This window comes from Harpia harpyja, chromosome 7, assembly GCF_026419915.1.
Source record: "Harpia harpyja isolate bHarHar1 chromosome 7, bHarHar1 primary haplotype, whole genome shotgun sequence".
Classification (NCBI taxonomy): domain Eukaryota; kingdom Metazoa; phylum Chordata; class Aves; order Accipitriformes; family Accipitridae; genus Harpia; species Harpia harpyja.
The window spans coordinates 50,078,067-50,100,684 of record NC_068946.1 but is presented as its reverse complement, the minus strand read 5'-3'; the positions used below and the strand labels follow the sequence as shown (position 1 = coordinate 50,100,684).

General features: G+C 42.6%; 1 protein-coding gene across 1 annotated transcript; it reads left to right on the top strand.

The window, feature by feature from the left end:
• The first annotated feature begins 1,076 nt into the window (after nt 1-1,076).
• On the top strand, nt 1,077-22,026 carry LCT (lactase). Its single transcript, XM_052792207.1, has 17 exons — nt 1,077-1,740; nt 3,685-3,764; nt 5,027-5,110; nt 6,093-6,195; nt 6,830-6,908; nt 7,704-8,391; nt 8,779-9,424; nt 10,725-12,284; nt 12,622-12,890; nt 13,344-13,634; nt 14,742-14,940; nt 15,643-15,845; nt 16,224-16,333; nt 18,283-18,417; nt 19,530-19,753; nt 20,658-20,894; nt 21,649-22,026. The coding sequence occupies exons 1-17, from the start codon at nt 1,077-1,079 to the stop codon at nt 21,855-21,857; spliced, it is 5,781 nt and encodes a 1,926-aa protein (XP_052648167.1). The 3' UTR covers nt 21,858-22,026.
• Nucleotides 22,027-22,618: the final 592 nt, after the last annotated feature.

Here is a 22,618-nt window from a genome sequence, read left to right as displayed (position 1 = left end):
ACAATGTTTCAGCAAGCTTTGCTGGAAAAAAAAAAAGTCACCTGGGAATCAAACAGGGTCAAAGTACACAAATTACAATCCCTATACAAGCTATAAGATTGGCTATTTGAGTAACAGCAAATGTTGAGAGACGTTTTCTACTGTAACTTAAAGATAGTACTGCTTGACAGAGCAATAAGTTGCCCAAATGATTCCAGCTATGCTTTAGACAAAAAGCTAGTTATTAAAGGAAATAAACTGGGAGACGGAACTGACTTTTCAATACAGTTATGTAGAATTTTGTGTTTAGTTGATTTAAACGTTCTGTATTTAGGCAGCAAATGTTCTCATCTCTTCAGTTTTGCTGTATTTGAATGTAGAAAAGTCGAGTTATCTCCTCACTGCAGCAGTTCAGGTAGGCAATCTATGTGTCCACCCTGCTGAGAAAGCATGTGTTTTCAAGGCTGAAGGAAGGAGTACTTTGGAAAGCAATAAAATGATATTCAAATTCCTTGATGTTATCGGGCATGAGGACGCACATTGTTGCTGTTGCCTGAATTCACATAACAACCACTTTTCTAAGTGGGTAAGGTGCCACATCTCAGATTTCCTTTATGCATCCAAGAATTAGAGTGCAAGCATGCCTCTTGCTGTCCTGCACACTCTGAGCTGTGGTGGCACCCAGCCCCAGGAATGCAGATAACTCTACTCTTGTTATGTTCTGCCTCGAGATCTGTGCTGGGATTCCTCTTAAGCCAAAAAAGGCCAAGAGGAGATGAAAGGCATTGTCTACTTATTTTATCTGCCTCTGAAAAGGAGGCAGTATCAGCAAATGTCAGTTGACGTTCAAGCGTAAAGGGGAACCTGAACATCTCAAAATGTTTCTACATGACCTTTCTCCAGCTAATTGCTTGACAGTGGTTTTTGTATTCATCCACTTGTTTGTTGATCTGTTGATTGGAAGTCCTGATTTGTTATCATTCTAGTGTCAGGTAGTTCTGGGAACATTTATCTGTGTAATAGATAATTTCAGTTAAATATTACTTATACTGTAATATAAGTAGGGTGTAATAACTGTCTCTGAAGCAGGGGCAGAAATGGAGCTGTTTTGTAAGCCAGTCATCTTCTTTCTGTTAGTCTCTCCCAGCCTTGGGATAAATGGGGAATTCGCTCAGAATTTTATCGCCATTGCTGGACCTCTACCCAGCGAGTTAGTAAATAGATTGCATCTGCAGAACCAAGTCCTACCCAAGGAAGATCAGGGCCCTGCCGTGGCTGAAGCCCATGATTACCTGTGCCAACAAGATCTCGTGGCTCCTGAGCTGTCCCAGTACTTCTCCCACCTTCGTGAGATTGGGGTGACGCATTACAAAGTCTTCCTGCCGTGGGCATGCATTCTGCCGAAGGCGGATGCCAGGAAGCCAGATGAAGCCCAAGTGGAGTGCTACCAGGAGCTGCTCGAGACCCTGGTTGCTGCAGACCTCAGGCCAGTGGTAGTTCTGCATCACCAGCGTGTCCCTGGCGCTGTGGCCATGCAGGCCACGGGTAGGAAAGCCAACGCTTTCGCTGACCTTTTTGTGGAATACGCAGAGTTCAGCTTCCGTGTTTTTGGGGACCTGGTTGATGTGTGGCTCACCTTCAGCGACCTGCCGGAGGTCCTGAGAAGCCTGCCTTACGATGACCCCCAGTACCAAGCCCAGGCCTTAGCTGCCGCTCATGAAAGAGCTTACACTGTCTACCATGAGAAATACTCACCAGCAGGTGAGGAGAATGGGGAGAGGGATTTTTTTAATACAGCTTTTTCACAAATATTTTGTGATGGGATTAAATGGCAATGGCTATATGCAATCTCCGTGTGAATATGCTGTCAGTGCTCTCAGAATTATATAGAAATCCTTGAGTAACAGGTTCCCTCAAATCCCTTATTTTGATAATTGTTTTATAATTCATTGGTAATCGCATTTTACTTGAAATGATAGTCAAAATAGTTGGGGATAATATATATGTGTATGTGTGCATATTTATATTTAGTTTTTTAAGCATCAGGGAAATATTAAATAGCCTGTGGTTAATTTAACCATCAGAAACTAGTACTTCAAAAGTAATTATAATACTTTTATATGCTTTTTCTCTAAGGGCTGTTATCCCTGTGCTCTTAATTTAAAGACCAGCAGGTGCCCCTGATGAAATGTAGTCTCATAGTGTTCATATACCAAACCTTAAATGTATTGTATAATAAAAGTGGGAATAAGACTTAGGAAGAATCTTTTGATTCCTGCTCAGTCATCTCATTTTCAAAGCCTTATTCCTTCTTTCAAAGTCATTGAAAACAGATTGCAATTGCTACCATTTCAGCTAAGAGAGGAAGATTATGCCATCAGTCAGTGCCTGTGCTATAATCTCTTATTTGTGATGGGTGCAGGCTTTTTCATTCAGGCATGATCTGTTCCCAAGGAATACAGCTTTGGAGATCCAGATCTAGCTGAAGAATCAGGTCAAATTCAACCATCAGCCTTCCACCCAAAGCGTGGAAATCTTTGCAAATGTATTTAAAAAATCCACTTAAACAAAACTGATCATGGTTTAAAATGACATTTCTCATTTAATCAAAGTGAAATGATTTTATTTAACTTCAAAAAGTTAAATAAACTAACATGAAACAAAATATTTACTTTTTTGCATAAAATGAAAATTAATTATCTCTATCAGTTACAAATTACTTTAAAATTACTCAAATCCAGTCTTATTCTATTTGTTTCTGTGTACAGTGACAAAATCATAATAATCAAGCTATTTGTAGATAATAATATACTTTTGTGTACCTCTTCCTGACCCACAGAGGAAAGACTAAAAAATTCCTGAAATGTACCTCAAACCATGAAGAAACAAGGCACAAGAAGTCTCCTGAGACATAGTAATAGTGTGAGGAAGTCTACAGTGTCCTTTGTTTGACTTTACTCATTGCAGACACTGGGATTTTTAAGTAATTAAATCTTAACTCTACCTGTGTTACGCAGAGCAAGAGAATTTCACCTCTTCTAAGATGGGTACTCAGGATTTTCTAAGCAGCTGTCCTCATGGGTCTGCCTTCTTTGGGTTTGGAATTTCTTTCTCCCAAGCAGACAATCAGTAGAGCTGGCTGAGTCCTGTTTTTTTCAAATTTTTAATTAATTAATTTATTTTTAATTCCTGCATTTGTCAAAACCACTTTGCAGTACAGTTCACTCTTTAGAAGTTGCCCAGCTTCCCTCCCACATAACCTGTCCCCCCAAATTGCCGGCGTCCCAGCACCTCAGCAGCATCCAGCACAGAACAGATTTTAAAAAATAGCCACTGTAGAACCACCACAAAGGCATGAAAATTAAAGATATTACTTATAATTATGCATGGAGTGGAAGGGCACCCACTGGACAGCTGTATTCAGATCCACCTTCCTGCAAGCAACAGTGCTAAGATGTTCATGAGCTGTCATGATAAGACAAGGATTTATTGACAAAGACTCCTTGAACTCTGCCTTTGAATTTCTACCTTCTTCAACTCTCCATTGAAATCCTACTGGGTATTCTGAACTCAGCTACTTAGGGCACTGTCTGATGTTCCACGTCCTCAGAAATTTCCAACTGTTTTTAAAATAACTGCAGTGAACTGAAATTTTTTATTTGTCCTTAACATACTACCAATAGACTGCCTCTTTTTTTTTTCAAGGTGGAAAACTGTCCATTGCTTTAGGAATGGGTCATGCCTTGGATAGCGCTTCTTCAGAATTGCTTTCAGTTTCTCTTCAGGTAACACTTTAATAGAAATTATTTCCAAAATTATGTAAATTTGATTTGATTTAATTTGATTTTTATGTACGGGATCAAGTGACTTATTGCAAGTTAAATACAATTTCAGCAAGTTGACCAATTGACCAATTTGGTAAATTTTACTTATTTGATTAGTCTGACCATGTGAAGCTCGCTGATTTTAAAAATTACTTCAGCATCCTTTCTCGACAAGTAATCTCTGATTAAGATATATAGGGATATTTGCTCTCATAATTGGCAATTTTAGCAATATACATGCTTAAATGACAAGGTGTCTGCAAAAAGTGTACCCATTGTCATTTTCTTTGCAAGTCTACTTAGTGCACCACCAAAGAAATAGATACTTTATTTCAAATAACTGCTATTTAAAAAATCTGCTTATAATGTTAAAACACAGACTGAGCTGTGCCAAAAGTGATCTAGTTGCATGGGGATGGCACAACACAAGGAGAACATAATTTCTACAAAGACGATAATATCCTTTCTGTAAAGACCAAACTCTCTGTTAGTAGTTGTCTTCACCTAGAGGATGTTGATGTAGGATACAGTGAACAAATGACAGTGCAGGTTTTTTGCTTGTATTCACAATCCTTCAAAGCTTAGTAATAGGGTAAGCGATGTTGTAGGCATGGCACTTCAAGGATATAAGCAAGGTGTGGTTTGTAGGGAGAGGAAAGATGTTGTATCAGATGAGCTGACTAAACTAGAAGAAAACCTTGGACTGAAAAATAAACTGAAAGCTTATCAGGTTTTTTCCAACTTCATCGGCTGGTTTAATAAAAGAATACGATCTATTCCCTTGAACCTGATGACTTGTAGTGGGCTAACGCTTGTAGTTTGGAATGATTAAAGATTTCTGAAGTGAACTTTCCCCAAAGGATTATTGATAAGGCCTACCTGAACCACATAGTTGCAAAGGTTTCTCTGATTAATCATAGACAGTCTTACTAATTAAAAAATCAACCATAAATCATTAATATTAAATTCATAAAATACTCCTAGAATTTAATTTAGCTGTTTAATTTTTACTTTCTTTAGAAGGAGAGATACAAAATGCATCTTCCCATACAGTATCCAGTTTGTACTCATTATATTGTCCAGAGCTCCCCTATAGCTGTATGGCTTCTTACTCCAGCAATGTATCTTTATCAAACATTTCACAATTTTATATATTTTTCATGTAATACCTGCAAAAAATACATTTTACTCCAGGATGATTCTTTTCCTTTTCTGGTTTCCAGGATTCGGTAGACTTTCTGTCTCTCAGCCTTCAGTACTGTTGTGGAAATGAAACAGATTTTTACAAGAAATTGAAAGAATTCCAGGTAACATTATGCACAGTGTTAAAATTATAGCAGCAGACAACAGACTGTAAATAGAAGGGGAATTTCATGTTTCTTGATGCATGTCTAAACAGTTCTGATTTGCTGCAAGAACTCAGACAACAGCTACACTAGGAAACAGCTGCATAGTTCTCACTTCTCTGTTGTTATTCTAACTTAAAAACAGGTGTTCGAAAGTGCTGGGAAGGATCATCTTGGTCAATGCTCATTATTGATGCATTAACGACTGGAATGGCATAATTCTTTTGTCCAGGACTGAAAAACCTTCTCTCTCACATCCTAAGTGCTTGATAAGCTGTTAGGCTAATACCTATACACTAAAAGACATTGTTTTATTCTAGCATGGGTTCTGCAATGGTACTACCAAACTTTGCAACTCCTCCTCAGTAGAGGCAGTGCTAGAAATGTTAATGAGGATGAGTTTGTGAAAGGATTAGATTGCATGGCAGCAACAATGTCAGCAGTGCTATAGGCTAGTACCTGCTATTAAACCTCTGGTAGTGAATTGCACTCTTAAAGTATCTAAGATGAGAGTCATACAGCAACTGAGTAGCAGAATAAGGAGCTGCCCATGTGACTCATTCTCTTTAGGGTCCCAGCATGCTGCAATTACTCTAAAAATCTGAAGTGGGTCAAACATTTATGGCAACAAATTCTTACCAAGTAAACTTTCAAAAAAGGACATACTTCCTTGTGCCTTTTCAATGAGAAGTCGAACACTGAAAGTTTCTGGGGTTTATGCTTTGATTTGCATTGGGCTTTTTTTGGATCAGAGAAGAATAGTGCGTGGTATTTAATGCTTACTCTGTTGATTTATGAATTTAACTTTGAAGAACTTTATCACCGATTCTCAGTCTTCTAGGTGCTTCCTATTCTGTGTTAAAAGCAACAAATGCCAAGAGCATGGTTTTACTAGCTGGCTGATGCTTCTTTTCATACAAGTCTCTGACTTTTGGTTTTGCAGAATGTCTGGAAGGACATAGAGATCTTGGTTTTTAGTCTCAAGTTCCTTGATTGTGGTTCCATGGAAAAGAATCCTTTCATACCAGTAGCTGCCATTGTCGCAGGTGAGTGACATATTTCAAGAAGGAGGAGAATTTTTAGCTAAGCTCTGCATGGCAAATTATAGAGGATGTTCAAAATTGTCCAGTCCAGACCGCTGCTATTACATGAAATAACTTTATGGTTTCTTTCATAGCCTTCTTGGAAAATTAAGGGTGGATGGTGAGTGTTGAGGGATGGGAAGCAGGAAATCTTCCCCAAAGCTTTTCATAATTTTCATCAGGCTGAAGTTGCACCAGGGGAGGTTTAGATTGGATATTAGGAAGAATTTCTTCACGCAAAGGGTTATCAAGCATTGGAGCAGGCTGCCCAGGGAAGTGGTTGAATCACCATCCCTGGAGGTATTTAAAAGACATGTAGATATGGCACTTAGGGAGATGGTTTATTGGTGGACTTGGCAGTGTTAGGTTGATGGCTGGACTCAACTTAAAGGTCTTTCCCAACCTAAATGATTCTATGATCATTTTTTAACATGAAATTGTAAATATCTAATAAAAACCCAAATATTTGATCGGAGAAAAATAGCTATTAGTTATGAAAAGCATGCTTGTTTCTAAAGGTGTAATTCTATGTAGTAGTGTCAAGCAGTCCATGGCATCTAAGTTGTGACTAAGTCCATCACTTACCCTTTGTTTTCAGCTATTAATAAAGAAGAGACACGTACGATTGGGTATGATGTTAATGAGTTCTTGGACTTCTCATCATCTCATGTTTTAAGGTACAGGTTTTGTCCTTTAAATCAGATACTGTAATAAAATGGTGTCCTCTAGAAACCTGTGTGCAGGCAGACACAAGACAGTGTTAGTGGTAAAGTCTGCTGTTAGTTGCTGAGAGGACTGGAAAGGAATGCCTTTCTGCTGAGCCCAGTCTCTTGCTATTACAGGCAATCCTCTATCCTGCTATTACAGGCAATGTAATCCTCTTCCACTCACTCATCCTTGGTTACCCAGATTGCACCTTCAAGCCAATACTAACAAGTATTTTTGTACTTTTTCCAAGGCTTCTGTTCTTTTCAAAGGCAAAACAGTTAAAAATAAATTAATAAAATAAAATAAAACAGAGACTTTCCTAGGAGAGAAGCCAATTGTGCCTACAGAAACGTAGATATCATTGTGCAGGGAGATGCTAAGGATTACAGAAGCAGGATTGATTAGTTTTAGCTTATCCCATGGAAACTCATGAGAGCAGTTGTGGCAAGTGAAAATGCTACACACTGCAAGGATTTTGTTTGCACCTTTGACCTAGCTGTAATGAATTATGACAATCTACCTGCAAAGAAATGCATTAGATATATAGCTCTCAAGCTGCTCTGCAGTTAGTTCATTGCACTCCACCTTCATCTGCTAGCAGGATGGCAGTAGATTGGACTGATCAGGTGACAAAGGAACTATACCCTAAGTGGCCTATGTCAGCTGAATGGGAAGCAAACGATTCTTCTGTCCTCTGTATTCACAAGTTCTGTGGCACGGGCATCCACCCTGGAGATATTAACTTCTTTTTTTTCTATTTCCAGCAAAACAAATACTCTACAGGAGAACCCAGATGCTGTTCTTGCCCCTCGCTCGTCCTATCAAACAGTTTGGGAAATGTTTGCTAAACAGTCTGAATTGGAGAGGGATTCTTTTCTGCAAGATGTTTTCCCAAGTGGTTTTCTCTGGGGCACATCCACAGGTGCCTTTAACATTGAAGGAGCTTGGGCAGAGGATGGGAAAGGAGAGAGCATCTGGGATCAGTTTGGACATGCAGGTCATGTCTACATGAACCAAACAGCAGACGTGGCATGTGACAGCTACTATAAAACCAGCTATGACGTTTACCTACTTAGGGGTCTTCATCCCCAACTGTACAAATTTTCTGTATCCTGGCCTAGAATTTTCCCTGCTGGCACCAATGAGACCATCAACTCCAAGGGTGTGGATTATTACAACCAATTAATTAACCGGTTGCTAGAGTCTAACATTGAGCCCATGGTGACTTTGTTCCACTGGGACCTCCCACAAGCTCTTCAGGTTCTTGGTGGCTGGCAGAATGACAGTATTATAGATGCTTTTGTAAACTATGCAGACTTCTGCTTTGCTACTTTTGGGGATCGGGTCAAGATCTGGATTACTTTCCATGAGCCTTGGGTTATCAGCTATGCTGGCTATGGCACCGGAGAGCATCCTCCAGGAATCACTGACCCAGGAGTAGCATCTTACAAGGTAGGGACACAGGAATAACTAGGATCCTGCAGCTGCCATTGTTGTGGTTTTTTTCCTCTGATGGTTCTGTACTTTAACTATGTTCAAGCCTAATGCGGCCTCTGAGATAACTATTTGCTTGTTGGATTTATGATACTTGCAAAAAATGGCATAGTTATCGGGTGCTAGATGACTCTGTTTTGTTTTTCTATTCTGAAAGCTGGTGTTGACGAATAGCCAGATTCTTCTGCTTAATCCAAGACCTGCTGCACTCTGGCTATGATTATTTGTTTTGTCAAGGTTTCTTCTTTTGGATGGAGACAACATTCTCACATGGCAATAATCGCAATGCTGAAGAGTTCTTGTGCAAAGCAGTGTGACACGTATTTCTCTGCTTTCTGCCCCCAGGTGGCTCACACAATTCTCAAGGCTCACGCCAAGGTCTGGCACCTGTATAATGACAAATACCGCTCTCAGCAACTGGGAAAAGTGGGGCTGGTGCTGAACTCGGATTGGGCTGAACCCAAGACTCCAACCAACTCTGAGGATGTGAGGGCATCTGAGAGGTACCTGCAGTTCATGCTTGGCTGGTTTGCTCACCCTATATTTGTTAATGGTGATTACCCAGATATCCTGAAGGCTCAGATCCAGGAAGTAAACCAGCAGTGCTCCACAACGGTTGCACAGCTGCCTCTGTTTACAGAAGAGGAGAAGTCCTGGGTGAAAGGGACTGCAGATTTTTTTGGTCTTTCCCATTACACTTCCCGCCTGGTCAGTGCTGTGACTAACGGGACCTGCACACCAAGCTACGAGAGCATCGGGAACTTCTCCTTGCATGTAGATCCTTCTTGGTCACAGACTGCCTCTTCTTGGATCCACGTGGTCCCTTGGGGATTAAGAAGGCTGCTGAAGTTTGTATCCCAGGAATATACAGGTACAAAGATCCCAATTTACATAGCAGGAAACGGTATGCCGACAGGAGACGCAGGGGATCTTATTAATGACACTCTGCGAGTGGATTATTTCCGACGGTACATCAATGAGGCTCTAAAAGGTATGGAGAAATTTTAATTTTATGGGTTTTTAATAATGGCAGCTAGTTATTCTATCACTTCCATGGTGGTTAACTTTAAAACATCACCACTGGCATAGTGGTATGAGGTCAGTTACCTATTGTGTATGTAGTGTGACTTCATATACTTCAGCCTATCTTGTGTCCAGATATGGAACTCTCCATTCTGTTTAGATATGGGAATAGTTTTTTCATATATACAGATAAATGTAGCCTGGACCCTAATGTCAGTCCCTCTGTGAGAACAGTGTTTTTGTAATTCAGCTTCCCTGAAGATGATTTGCCTGCAGGCAGGCTCCTGCCTACCGAGATCTCATAGAACAGGATTGAATGATGTCTTTACTGATTAAGCAGATCTAACTGACAGCATCTGTACTGTTTCAGGTTAGAATTTTTAGGGAGATATTTATACTTCAATTGTTTTGAGCAAGGTTCAAGGTATGCTTGTATCTTTGCAAACTGTGTATAAATTGACGTAAAAATAATATCAGTGACAAGTTCTGGACAGGTATAGAGATTTGAGATTTCAAATAGAGATTTGACTGATACTCTCTTGAGATACACAAATCAATACTGTCAGGAAAACTTTATTAAATATAGTGTATTAAATAGGTTGGTGATCAGCGTACAGCATTTGATCTTCTTGACCTAGTTCTCAACATACTGATAGAAATGTTAAAAGAGCTACAGAAAACACAATTTAGCATTGCTGTTATGCCTCAGCAGAAGTAAAGAAGATGGACTGCATATGGGAAGTGAACTTTTCTGGAATGGGAGAGATTTAGTGCTTTTTTGTAGGCAATGTGAGGAAGGATGCTGGACTTGCCTCTGCTGGTATTGTATGCGCTGTTCTGCTAAAAGAAACTCCCTTGTGCTCAGGGAAGATAGGCAAGCACTAAATACATGTAATGTTTCAGTTTAACTATAGTGTTAAATCTAAAAGTGCACCATATACCTAAATTGATGAATTGTGCTATTGTGCTTGAAAACAAGAACACAAGGAAAGGGATACCAGTGGCACAAGTGCCCTGTACTCAAATATCTCTTGACTAGTACTTCTTTTCTCATGCATTTTTATCACTAAGCATTTGACCATCTCCTGTGCTGACTGGTTTACTTGCCAGATATTCTAATTGTTTGGGGTTTTTTTTTGCCTAAAAGACCATTCATAGATGTTTGGTTTATCACACTGTTACCCTCAGTTGTGGTGCTTATGTTGTGCTGTGCAGGGTTCAGAAAATGTTCAAATGAATAACAGTGTCTTGTACTGTTTCTGTGACAGCGGTAAAACTAGACACAGTTGATGTTCGGTCCTATATTGCTCAGTCCCTGGTTGATGGCTTTGAAGGCCCGATGGGGTACAGCCTAAAATTTGGGCTACATCATGTGAATTTCGAAGACAGCAACAGACCAAGGACTCCCAAGGCATCTGCTTATTTCTATTCCAGTGTTATTGAAAAAAATGGTTTCCCATCCAAAGTCTTAGACAGATCTTCTACACCAGTGGTGTTTGACCTACCTGTGCCATCCAAGTTGCCGAATTTACCAGCATCAGAAGTTCCCTCCAAGGCAAAGGTTGTCTGGCAGAAGTTTTCATCTCAAACAGACTTTGAAAGGGATGCGTACTTTTATGGGACATTCCCAGAGGACTTTACATGGGGTGTGTCGTCTTCTGCCTACCAGGTAGAGGGAGGTTGGGATGCAGATGGCAAAGGACCCAGCATTTGGGATAACTTCACCCATGTCCCAGGGAATATAAAGAATGATGATACTGGAGATATAGCTTGTGATAGCTACAACAAGGTGGAGGAAGATATTTACCTGCTGAGAGCCTTAGGGGTAAAGAACTATGGTTTCTCCCTGTCCTGGTCTCGAATTTTCCCCAGTGGAAGGAACAACTCAATAAACAGCCATGGAGTCGACTACTATAACCGTCTCATTGATGGACTGGTAGCAAACAACATCACTCCAATCGTCACTCTCTACCACTGGGACCTGCCACAAGCTCTCCAGGACATTGGTGGCTGGGAGAGCAGTGCGCTGATTGACCTGTTTGATAGTTTTGCGGACTTCTGCTTCCAGACCTTTGGGGACAGGGTGAAGTTCTGGATTACGTTCAATGAACCCCAAGTCATTGCCTGGTTTGGCTATGGCGTTGGGGCATTTCCACCCAATGTCAATGACCCTGGCAGTGCTCCCTACAGGGTTGCCCACATCTTACTGAAAGCTCACGCCATGGTCTACCACACATATGATGACAAATACAGAGCGAGTCAGGGAGGGGTCATTGCTCTGTGTCCCAACATTGACTGGGTTGAGCCGAAGACACCGAGCGACCCCAGGGACATAGCAGCTGCAGACAGGTACCTGCAGTTTTTGGTGGGGTGGTTTACACACCCGATTTTCAAAAATGGGGACTACCCTGAGGTCATGAAGTGGAAAGTTGGGAACAGGAGTGAGCTCCAGAACCTGCCATCGTCTCGCCTACCGGTTTTCACAGCGGAGGAGCGTGAATACATCAGGGGCACGGCAGATGTTTTCTGCTTCAACACCTACACCTCCAAAATTGTAACCCATGCAACAACCCGGTTGAGGCCCTTCTCCTACATGTACGACCAGGAAGTTTTAACAAAGGTTGACAGCTCCTGGCCTTCCTCAGCTATTACTGACCATCGGGCTGTGGCCTGGGGGCTGAGGAGGCTACTGAACTGGATCAAAGAAGAATATGGAAATCCCCCAATATACATAATTGAGAATGGGGTGGGGATAAAGACCAAATCAGATATTGATGACAATGCCAGAATATTTTACTACAAAACATACATTGATGAAGCTTTAAAAGGTACCAGTGTTTGCTTTTGTTCTGTTGGTGGTGTGTGTCTCCTCTCTAGATTTCTGGTTACTTTATTCCTCTGAAGAGTAGTTTTTAAAAGTGATTAATATCAGTCTTTAAATATTCTGAACACAATATAAACATAGTGTTTCTTTTTATCATCTCTTTTGCATGGCTATTTGTACTTTGTATCCTCCAAATATGAAGAGTCTCTTAATGATCTTAGTTGACCAGTGCCAGCTTTATGAAGCTAGAAGTGTGTATGTGCTTGCATGTGAATTCCTTGTGGTTCTTTTAAGGTGTGACTATACCACTGATGCTCTTCCGTTTGTTTCTGGTCTTTCAGCTTACAAGTTGGATGGTGTGAACCTGAGAGGATACAACGCTTGGTCTTTTATGGATACCTTTGAATGGTTGAATGGTTACGATCCAAGATTTGGATTGCACCAGGTTGATTTTGACAATCCCAACAGGCCAAGAACCCCAAAGCACTCTGCTGTGTACTATGCAGAAATCATCCGTAATAATGGTATTCCACTGCCAAAAGAAAATGAATTTTTACACGGAGAGTTTCCAAAGAACTTTTGGTGGAGTGTAGCAACTTCAGCATATCAGGTTAGGAAACCAAGACGGACTCTTAAAGTATTTGTGGACAGTTAATTCATTTTGGATGAGACACTTGCAGCTTTTGTAACATTAGGTTTTACTGTAATTGAGAGTTAGTGTAAAAACTGCTGCAAAAGGGAGGAACTTGGAGATATTTAAGGGCATGGTTATACCACAGGAATTGAGACAGCAGCATGGGCTTCACAAGAGCCAGCCAACATGGAGCAGCAGGTGAACTGAAACAATGCTTGTTCTGTGACATTGTACTTTGCTAATACATCTTGCCTTGAGGCCCAAGAGGTCTTACTAGTCTGGTACGGCAAAACCATTGCTATTTCTAGTCTTAAGCTGATAAGTCAAAATATGGTGTGCTGCCACAAAGACTAACAGGCTGAATTCTTTGCTAGGCCAAGACCTAAATTTGGGGTTTACTAACAATTCGGCCCTCATCTTCAATTACAGATTGAGGGAGGATGGAGAGCAGATGGGAAAGGACTTAGCATTTGGGACCAATTTTCTCACACTCCCTTGAAAATCAGCAATGATGACACTGGAGATGTAGCTTGTGACAGCTACCACAAGATTGAGGAGGATGTGGAAATGCTGAAAAGCCTCAAGGTGTCTCACTATCGCTTTTCAATCTCCTGGTCCCGCATTCTCCCAGATGGGACCACCAGCTACATCAATGAAATGGGACTGAACTACTATGAAAGGCTTATCGACGCTCTTCTGGCCGCTAACATTATGCCTCAGGTAACTAAAAACAGTAACTTTCAGGTAACTAAAAAATAGCAGAAACCAAGTCTGATGATCAGACCACATGTGTGTGTTTCCATCCACACCTTTCTTCACAGAGAAATTGTTTTTCATTGTGGTCTGCAAAGAAACACAGTTTTTGCATAACAAAATGAACTGGGAATATAGTGATACGTTAGAAATTACTACCCAGAAAGATCACAGTAACCTTATTGTTGGCTGTTTGCAATTACCTTCTTGTCCCTCATGTGCTTGGAAGTGGACTCCACAAGGACCTACGCAGTGATCTTTCCAGAGACTGAGGTGAGGCTGACCAACCTGTAGTTCCCAGGATCCTCCTTCTTGCCTTTCTTGGAGATGGGTGTAACATTACTGTTTTCCCAGGAGTCAGGAAGCTCCACTGATTAGCATGGTTTGTCACATAAAAAGACAGTGACCTCACCACTGCATCAATCAGCTCTTTCAGCACTATCGAGTGAATCTGACCTGTCCCCATAGACGTGGACACCTGTAGCTTTTTTATGCTTATACCTGTGGCTTCCCCACTGCCGGCTGTCCCTGTCCTCCCCAAACCACGCTGGTACATGTTGGGAATGCACATGGCTGCACCAAACGCTGCATACATGTGTACACACACCATACAGGGGGCAATGCAGGAATATCTACACAAGCATCGGATCATGCCTGAGCAAACCTGTGCCTTCATGGCATTGCTCTAGACTGGTTCAACAGATGTACCAGCCCGAATGGATGTTCTATTGGACTGTATTTCATCTCAGAGTCAGTGCAGGCGCAGCAGTTCTTCACTGACCAGTTCCTTGCTATCACAAGGTTGTGGTGGTTTTTGGTAAAAGCTTCATCTTCACTATCAGGCAGTCCCTAGAGTTTGAGTCATTTCTCCATGTCCTAAAGAAACTGAAACACTGGCAAAAAGCTATTTTATTTGAGTGCACGAGTGATCACTACAAACTCAAACACCATTAAGGAACAGGTAGCTGCAGATCAAAGCATAGTTTATTTATGTTCATAAATGAATAAATGTTCACTATTTCCAAAAGTCAGAGTGACTGGTCGAGTCCTTTCTCTTGCTGTCTTTCCCCACAGGTAACTCTCTATCATTGGGACCTCCCACAGGCACTGCAGAATGTCGGTGGGTGGGAGAATGATACTATCATTCAGAGGTTTAAGGAATACGCTGAGGTCCTTTTCCAGAGACTGGGAGATAAAGTGAAATTTTGGATAACCCTCAATGAACCCTACAACACTGCATATTGTGGCTATGGCGTTGGCACAGCTGCTCCAGGTAAGACTGCTCAGACAGGTAACACATAACCTCAGAGCCTTCACGGCACTGTAGACACAACTCTGTTTTATGCTGCAGCAGAGTAGATGCTAGGGGCTTTCAAAGGTAGAGCAAGGAAGACGGCATGGTGGGGATAAATGGGGTTTGGACTGCTGTGATGTGGTGAACAGGTCCTTCTTTCACTTTGCCTGTCCCCTCCAAGACCCATCCTCCTTCTTCCACTCCTCTAATCCACCCCTCCTCTGCAACCTCGGGATTACACTTGCTGTCTGGAGCAGACCCCATTTCTAGACCAGCTCCGGGGACTGTGGAGAAGGGTTAGGGCTGGAGGAGGGCTAAGCTCATCTGTAGGGTAGAAGCAAAGGAAGGAGAGGGATGGGAGCTGGCCTGAACACGCAGCTTTCTGCTGTCCATGCTGGCAGCCCTGCCCAGGCAGAAAGCTGAACCAGCCTGTGTCCCGCTGCAGGGGGAGGAAGGGGCAACATGGGGTCCTGCACAGCCTGCCCACTGCAGCTGCACCTTCAGCTGTCTCTGTTGAAGCAGTGATTTCAGCCCAGGGCTGGGCCCAAGGACACCAGGTACTGCACGTTTATTCATAGCGGGCAGTTCTGGGTGTCCCGGGTGTTGTGTTAATCTGGGAAGGAGCTGATAAGAAAGCTGGGAACTGCTGCTCCACTGCTTGTGCTCTCACTGTCTCTGCAGGCATCTCTGTTCGGCCAGGGCGAGCCCCCTACGTGGTGGGGCACAACTTAATAAGGGCCCACGCAGAAGTCTGGCACCTCTACAATGAGACCTACCGGGCAAAACAAGGAGGATTAATCTCTATCACCATCAACTCTGACTGGGCAGAACCAAGGAACCCACACAACCAGGAGGACATCGATGCTGCCAGACAATACTTGCAGGTACAGAGACACCTGGTCACAGCTCTCCCTGCTGCCCCAGGGTTTGTTCATGCTGGCACCCTCTCTCTGGGTGCTGGAGATGCCCAGAACCCAGGTCAGCATCTCACTGAAAGAAAAGGATGAGCCAGAGGCATCACCGCGAGAAAATATATCACCCTCTTTTGGCTGATCAAGTATGCAACAGAAATGAGACAAAATATGGTTGCAGTGACAAAAGCTTATTAAATTTACTGCCATTATATGGGCATCCCTGGCTATCTCCATGTGCCTGTTCACTATAAATTCAGGTACTAGCTATAAAGCAGCAAATGAAGGAGAAATGGTTAAATGCCTTGTTTTGATACATAATTTATCCTTCTCCCTTATTTCCTGGCTTAGTTTCTTCTAGGTTGGTTTGCTCATCCCATTTTCAAAAATGGTGATTATAATGAAGTGATGAAAACGAGGATTCGGGAACGCAGTCTGGCTCAGGGTCTGAACCGGTCCCGGTAAGAGCCCAGGCACTTGCTGTGCTGAAACCTGCTTTTCTGATAGAAGTGGTAAATTTCAATGATTCTATTGCGATGTTACTATAAAAATCTTACTGTATCCTCACAGAAAAACTCTAGTGTACATTTTGCCTGTTCCCTGTCTTCACCTCTCTTGCAAACTAAATTTACTAATGTAACCTATCTTTGGGGTCGTAAGTTGGCAGCTCAGAGTGACATAGTAAATGTTCTGCATTAGACACAGTGCTTTACCTGACAGCCATGGTAAATGTGTTTTAACTCTTCTTAAAACTGTGTACTGAACTCGAGCACTGAGAACTCATTGGTCCCTCTGAATTACATTTCTTATTTTCCATTACCATTAATTATTCTTAATGTTATTGTGGTAGCAGTGCTCCATCATGAATGTTTTTCCTTTTCTCTCCCTTTCGAGGCACATATAAGGAAAGCACTTTTTCCCCTATTCACTTTAATAGCAATTTAATGGGGTATATTAGAACTGGGGCTGTTCCTGATCATTCCTCTCTGAAAATGTGAAAGACCACTTGTTTTGAAATGAGGGAGATGGTGGAAGAGGCGGTGTGTGCTCTGCAGCAAAGGCAGGTCTCTTCAGGATTCGAGTTATGCTTTTGTATGTGCCTAAAACACTTGCATTCTTAGGCACTTTTTTTGACATGTTATTTCTTTGGCAATTGCTGCCATTAATAAGAGAGCAAAGTCACGCCTGTTGCTTTATGAGATAACGTGCCCAAGCATCTCAATCTCTTGAAGAAGTCCTGTCCTCAGTCTAAGACTGCAAACTTTCAAGCACCACCAAATTGCCAGGAGCACTGGCTGCATTTTCAGCAGGGCTTGCCTAGTAGGGACCTAATTCCCAGAAGAACCTTCTTCCTCTTCTGGCTAAGAGAGAGCTGAAACCTCGCTCCTTGTTCCAGGGTACGCTGCATGTCCCTGACTCCGTTTCTTACTCTGTGTAGACTGTGTAGGGCTGCAGATCCCAAACAGGGGTGTTCTTCTCTGAGGAGGCTTCCCTTCTGAAGGGAACTGAGCATTTTGGGATTAAATAGTAGAGTCCACACACACACAGAGCCTCGTTCCCAGTTTCTCCTGGGTTTTCCCATGTTCTTCCAGAAGGATCACGGTACCTTCCCTTGTGCTTGTGGTGCTGGTACCAGGGATAACCAGCATTACACATGGAGTGTGTTCAAAGTGTGGATCTCAGGGAGAAAGCGCAGAAGTTTTTATTGTTTCCTGGGTCGAAGCCAGAGTTTATGAGACAACGCTGTATTAGCCTCTGCCATGACCTACCAAGTACTACTACTGCCAAGCAGAGAAGAGCTCTTCTTGTAGCGGATGCCTGCTCCCCTGCTCCTGTGAAGCACATCTTAGCACAGACGGCTGGCTGCACCTTCAGTGCGTGCAAGCGGTAGTACGGTGTTTTGAGGGGGCTTGTGAGAGCTCCCCTGAGCAGGGACAGGACCCCCTGGATGTCACTGGCTGCTAGGAGGCACCAGTTCATGCTTCCCTCTGTCAGAGCTGGTCATGCTCTTGCAGGACGGTGGGCTGAGACAGGTCACTGGCAAACACCGCAGCTCTGGGTCTCCATAGGGGTGTGGTGAGTACATGACAACCAAAATGATGATTGTCGCTGGTTCCTCCCAATGCATTCCTCACTAGGCATGCACTGTTTCTTGTCTTATAAAGCAGGATGATGGTCAAACATCTCGTTTGACCATGAGCAGGACCTCTAGCCATCAGGTGTCTCTCTTCTGGTCAGTGAAAGGTCTGTTCCTCTCGGAGAACGGTAGAGCAGGCGCCATGAATTGCATGTTCTAGCAAAAGCTTAGTTTATACAACAGGACTGGGGAGGGGTAGAAGCAAAAGAAGGGGAAATCCTGAGAAGACTTACATTTTGAGGGGTTTATGCTTTTCTCTGTTTTCTATTGCAGACTTCCAGAATTTACTGAAAGTGAAAAGCAAAGAATTAAAGGCACCTATGACTACTTTGGTCTAAATCATTATACTACAGTTTTAACATACAACGTAAATTATCCTGCTGGTGTTCAGTCGTATGACTCTGATAGGTAAGAGATGAATGTAAATTATTGGTCAAGTAAAATACGCACACCTGGAGTCTGGGCCAACTGAGCAGTGTAAACTGATAGGAAATAAAGGTGAGACAGGTATTTTAAGCTGTTGCAACCAATACTAGGGAAAATATCCCCAAAGAGTACCTTGTGGTGCTGTTATTTTCACAAAAGTCCAGCAACAGCCCTTTTTTTTTTTTTTTTTTTTTTTTTTAACAAACCTGATGACAAATGTGAATGTTTAAAACAGGACAAAGAAAATTAGAGGATCTGCTAAAGGAAGGAATCTGCACTTTTGAGTCTCCCAAAGGTTTGGGATCAGCTGTATACAGTATTATTTACTGTATTACCTGCCCCCAATCTGCAGTTTGAACTGCTAGATTATCCTGGTTTATGGATACTGCTCCATTTGCTGTTGAACAGTTGTTAGTTCCCTCTCCACATTGGGTAAATGTAAGTTCAAAGCCTAAATAGCTAAATCACTTCATGGTTAAGTATACAGAAGTAAGTCAAGATTTTTATTTGGATACCAATTTCTTTCCCCAGCTTCAAAAGGTAAACAATAGGACCTTACTAGTTTTTCTGATGAGAATTAAGGTAGCGGTGGGATCACGCATGGGGGTGAACATAGGCTGTTTTCTGAAACGTTTCCACAGAGAATATATGAAATTATTATAACTTCCTTTTGCTGCTGCTGCATCCCAGCCCCTGTGGTTTAGCCCCATAGCGGGACACTGGGCTCAGTCTTGCATTCCTGTACGTAGGTGTAAATGGCAATTTTGTGTGCTCAAGCACTGCATTATATGTATGTTGAACAGTAGAAATGGTGTCAAAGTACAAAGATCTGGAGCTAACATCACATCCTCAGCCATAGTTGATTTAAGCATAATACGATTGTAAAGCAAAGTATGAGAAGTGTTTTCTAGAGGCTTGTGAGCACCAGCACCCCCTCAGCCTGCTGTGCTTTCGCCAGCTTGCCCCAATGTCACCGCTGGTTCGGTTTCCTGCATTGCTCAGCACCTTATTTCTCAGCCCTGCAGCAATGGGGTGCCAGGCAGAGCGGCAGGCACTTGGGACTGGTCCCTTGATCAGTGTGTCCTCCTCTGCAGGGGTGTAGCTTCAGTAGCTGACCGCAGCTGGCTGAACTCCGGTTCCCTCTGGCTAAAGGTGACACCCTTTGGTTTCCGAAAGATCCTGAGATGGATAAAGGAAGAGTACAACAACCCTCCGATTTACGTGACTGAAAATGGGATCTCAGAAAGGGGAGCCTTAGACTTGAATGACACTTGGCGAATGCATTACTATCGAAGCTACGTTAACGAAGCACTGAAAGGTAGGAATGATTATTTAAATCTGATCATCCACATCTCTAGAGAGCAGCAGCGTCTTGCCAGAAGACTGACATGTATAAAGCAAGTTGCGAAGAGCTGAAAGACCACTGCCATCACACTTGCCAGTTACACACTCACATGGGTTTACTCTGTATCCACTTCTGAGAGCCTTTGGGTTTAGCAGAAACTGCCCATGGATAGCCACGGCTTTGCAGGGAAAGGTGAGCTAAAGGAAGAACAAACCCTGGGTTTAGCAGGGTAACTGCAGCTTCCTTGTATAGCTGCATCTGGCAAGAGCAGGTACTACTACCTGATGAAAACCTATTTTGACTACTGCTGTGTCTAAAAACTGCATCTTTTTAAAAAACAGGAAAAAACCAAACCCCAAAGTGGTTTCAATTACAGCAGTGTCAGGCAACATCAGGGAAGGGCTTTTTTTCAGTTTGCTTCTCTGAGGTACTGGGAACTGGCAGCCAGATGTTCAGAAAGTGGTCGTTTACTGCCTTTTAGCAGCAAGGCCCCACATTTGAAACACTGTTTGCATTATCGATGGCTTGTCTTCTCTGTTCCTAAACCTTTGTTTATTGGACAAAAGCTTTGATTCTTGGAGCAGAGGAAAGCAGCCTCCAATACTGGCAGGCTGACTGAGCTACCCTGGTTGCTCGTTAGCTGTAACTTGGCAGGTGAACTACCCCAAAGCAACTGAGCTAAGGTAACATGCAAGAGAACTGGGAGCAGGGGAGACGGCAAAAACCAGTGAGACCAAAGTGGCAGTAACCTCACTGCGCTCAGCACCCTGCTGCTGTGTAGTGTCCCTGAGCATCTTTGTGCCACTGCTGGCCTAGCGCTGACACCTCCCGTCACCTGGCTGCACAACTAACCTGTTCCCTCTGGTCCTGGTCACAGCTGTTGTGCTCGATGGCGTCGACTTACGAGGCTACACCGCGTGGACGCTGATGGACAACTTCGAGTGGGCAGTGGGCTTTGATGAAAGGTTTGGGTTCTATGATGTGAATTTCACAGACCCCAACTTGCCACGGCGCCCCAAAGCCTCTGCCAGGTATTACTCGCAGATCATAAACTGCAACGGGTTTCCAGACCCAGCAACGGGCCCACATCCCTGTCTGGAACTGGAGCCTGAAGGTAAGCGATGCAGCAGAAATTGTGGTTTTGTGTGTGCGTGCGTGCATCCAATTCTAATCCTGAAAGATTTCCATCATCTATGGTCTTCAAAGACACCAACATTTTCTGCAATATTCTTTTTAAGGGCTCCAGTAGTGCACTGATTAATCATCAGTCTTTGTTATGACTGAAGACAGTCACGTGGAATCATGTCACTTCTATATGCAAAACCAGAACAACAACTAAATTTTGTGTGATAGCACCTTGATACACACCTGTCTCCAAAATGCAGCAAAGTTACTCCATTCTACTTTTCTCTGATTAACAGAACTGCCCAAGACATTTTCCAAACCACACACATTCAGTATTCCCACACCATTTTTTCTAAACAACTTTGAATACTTTATATGAATCAGTGTTTTGGGTAAGCCTTTGGAAATGCTCTTTTGTCACTTACTTACATTTTCTGAACTAGAGGAGTACATGGAACACCAACTGTTGTTAGTGTGGGGTTCTGGAGATGACCATGGCTGCCAGAGAATACTCACCTCTCCTGGAGTGTCAAGAATTGCACTATCATCGGCCTCAGCTGTGCCTTTACTTTGAGCTAAAATTGTGTCAGTCACTGATCCCACAGAATTACAGCTACTGCCAGAGTACAGAATAGCAATAGTGAAAGCCTTGTAGAGGCAGCAAGCAGCAATGCACACACACGCACGAAAGAGTTCACCCCAGGCTGTGTACTAATACTTTCTTATTGTTTTCCCAGGGACAGTGACACCAACAGACACCACACCAGGACTGGCTGACAGTGTGCGCTTTTTGGGATTAGATTTAACAGCACAAAGTGCAGAAATAGCACTGTATGTGCTTTTTGCTCTTTCAGCAGTTGGAGTGTTGGGCTTGGCTCTTTTTGCATATAAGTATGGAAAATTATCCAAAAGATCCCATAAACAGTCACACATGGAACTTCGTAAACTGTGAAGTCTCCACTTGCTAAAGGGTTTGTTTTGGTTTTTATTAAAAAAGTCTGTAGCACCTAGAAAAGAAACCTAGTGCTTGTACTACTGCAACTTGGCATCTTGCCTTAGAGGTGGCTCCCCATCATTGTGGTGTTTGCTTACCAACTTTAAAATACAAAAGAAAAAAAATTTCCATGGTAACTGTCTCTTTTCTCCCCACGTACTATTGATTTCTTAAAGACAAAAGTAAAATTGCTTGTTCCTATCTGCATAAGGATTCTAAACTTGACCTTTCATCTATTCTTGCTTCACCCTCTCCCCTTGGATGATGCAGGTCTCTTCAAGTTTATCTGAGAGCAGCCCCGAGAAGCTCTACTCCTTCTCAATGGGTTTAAGACAAGTTAGTCTGTTCTATTGCAGCTACTGTATGGATTTTTCCCCCCCTTTCGTTTATTTCATATACATTATTTTTTGAATTATGTATCCCAAGTTATTAAAAAAATAACAGAAATGGCCCCAGGTCTATGCCTTCACATTTGAACAGAGTGTGATACTTAATTAAACCTCCTTTAAACAGGAATCAGAAGCAGCACAGAACACCTGTAATATTTAGGTCTCTGACCCCAAGATGCACAGTACTTGGTGTGGGGGAGGGAAGGCTGATATCCTGCAACCCTTCCTCCAAAATAAAAGCTTCCAGGCTCTTGTGTTGCAGGCCCCTGCTAACAACATTTCTACTTTATGTGATAAAGACCCACCTTTTTTCTTCCTGTACCATAGCCT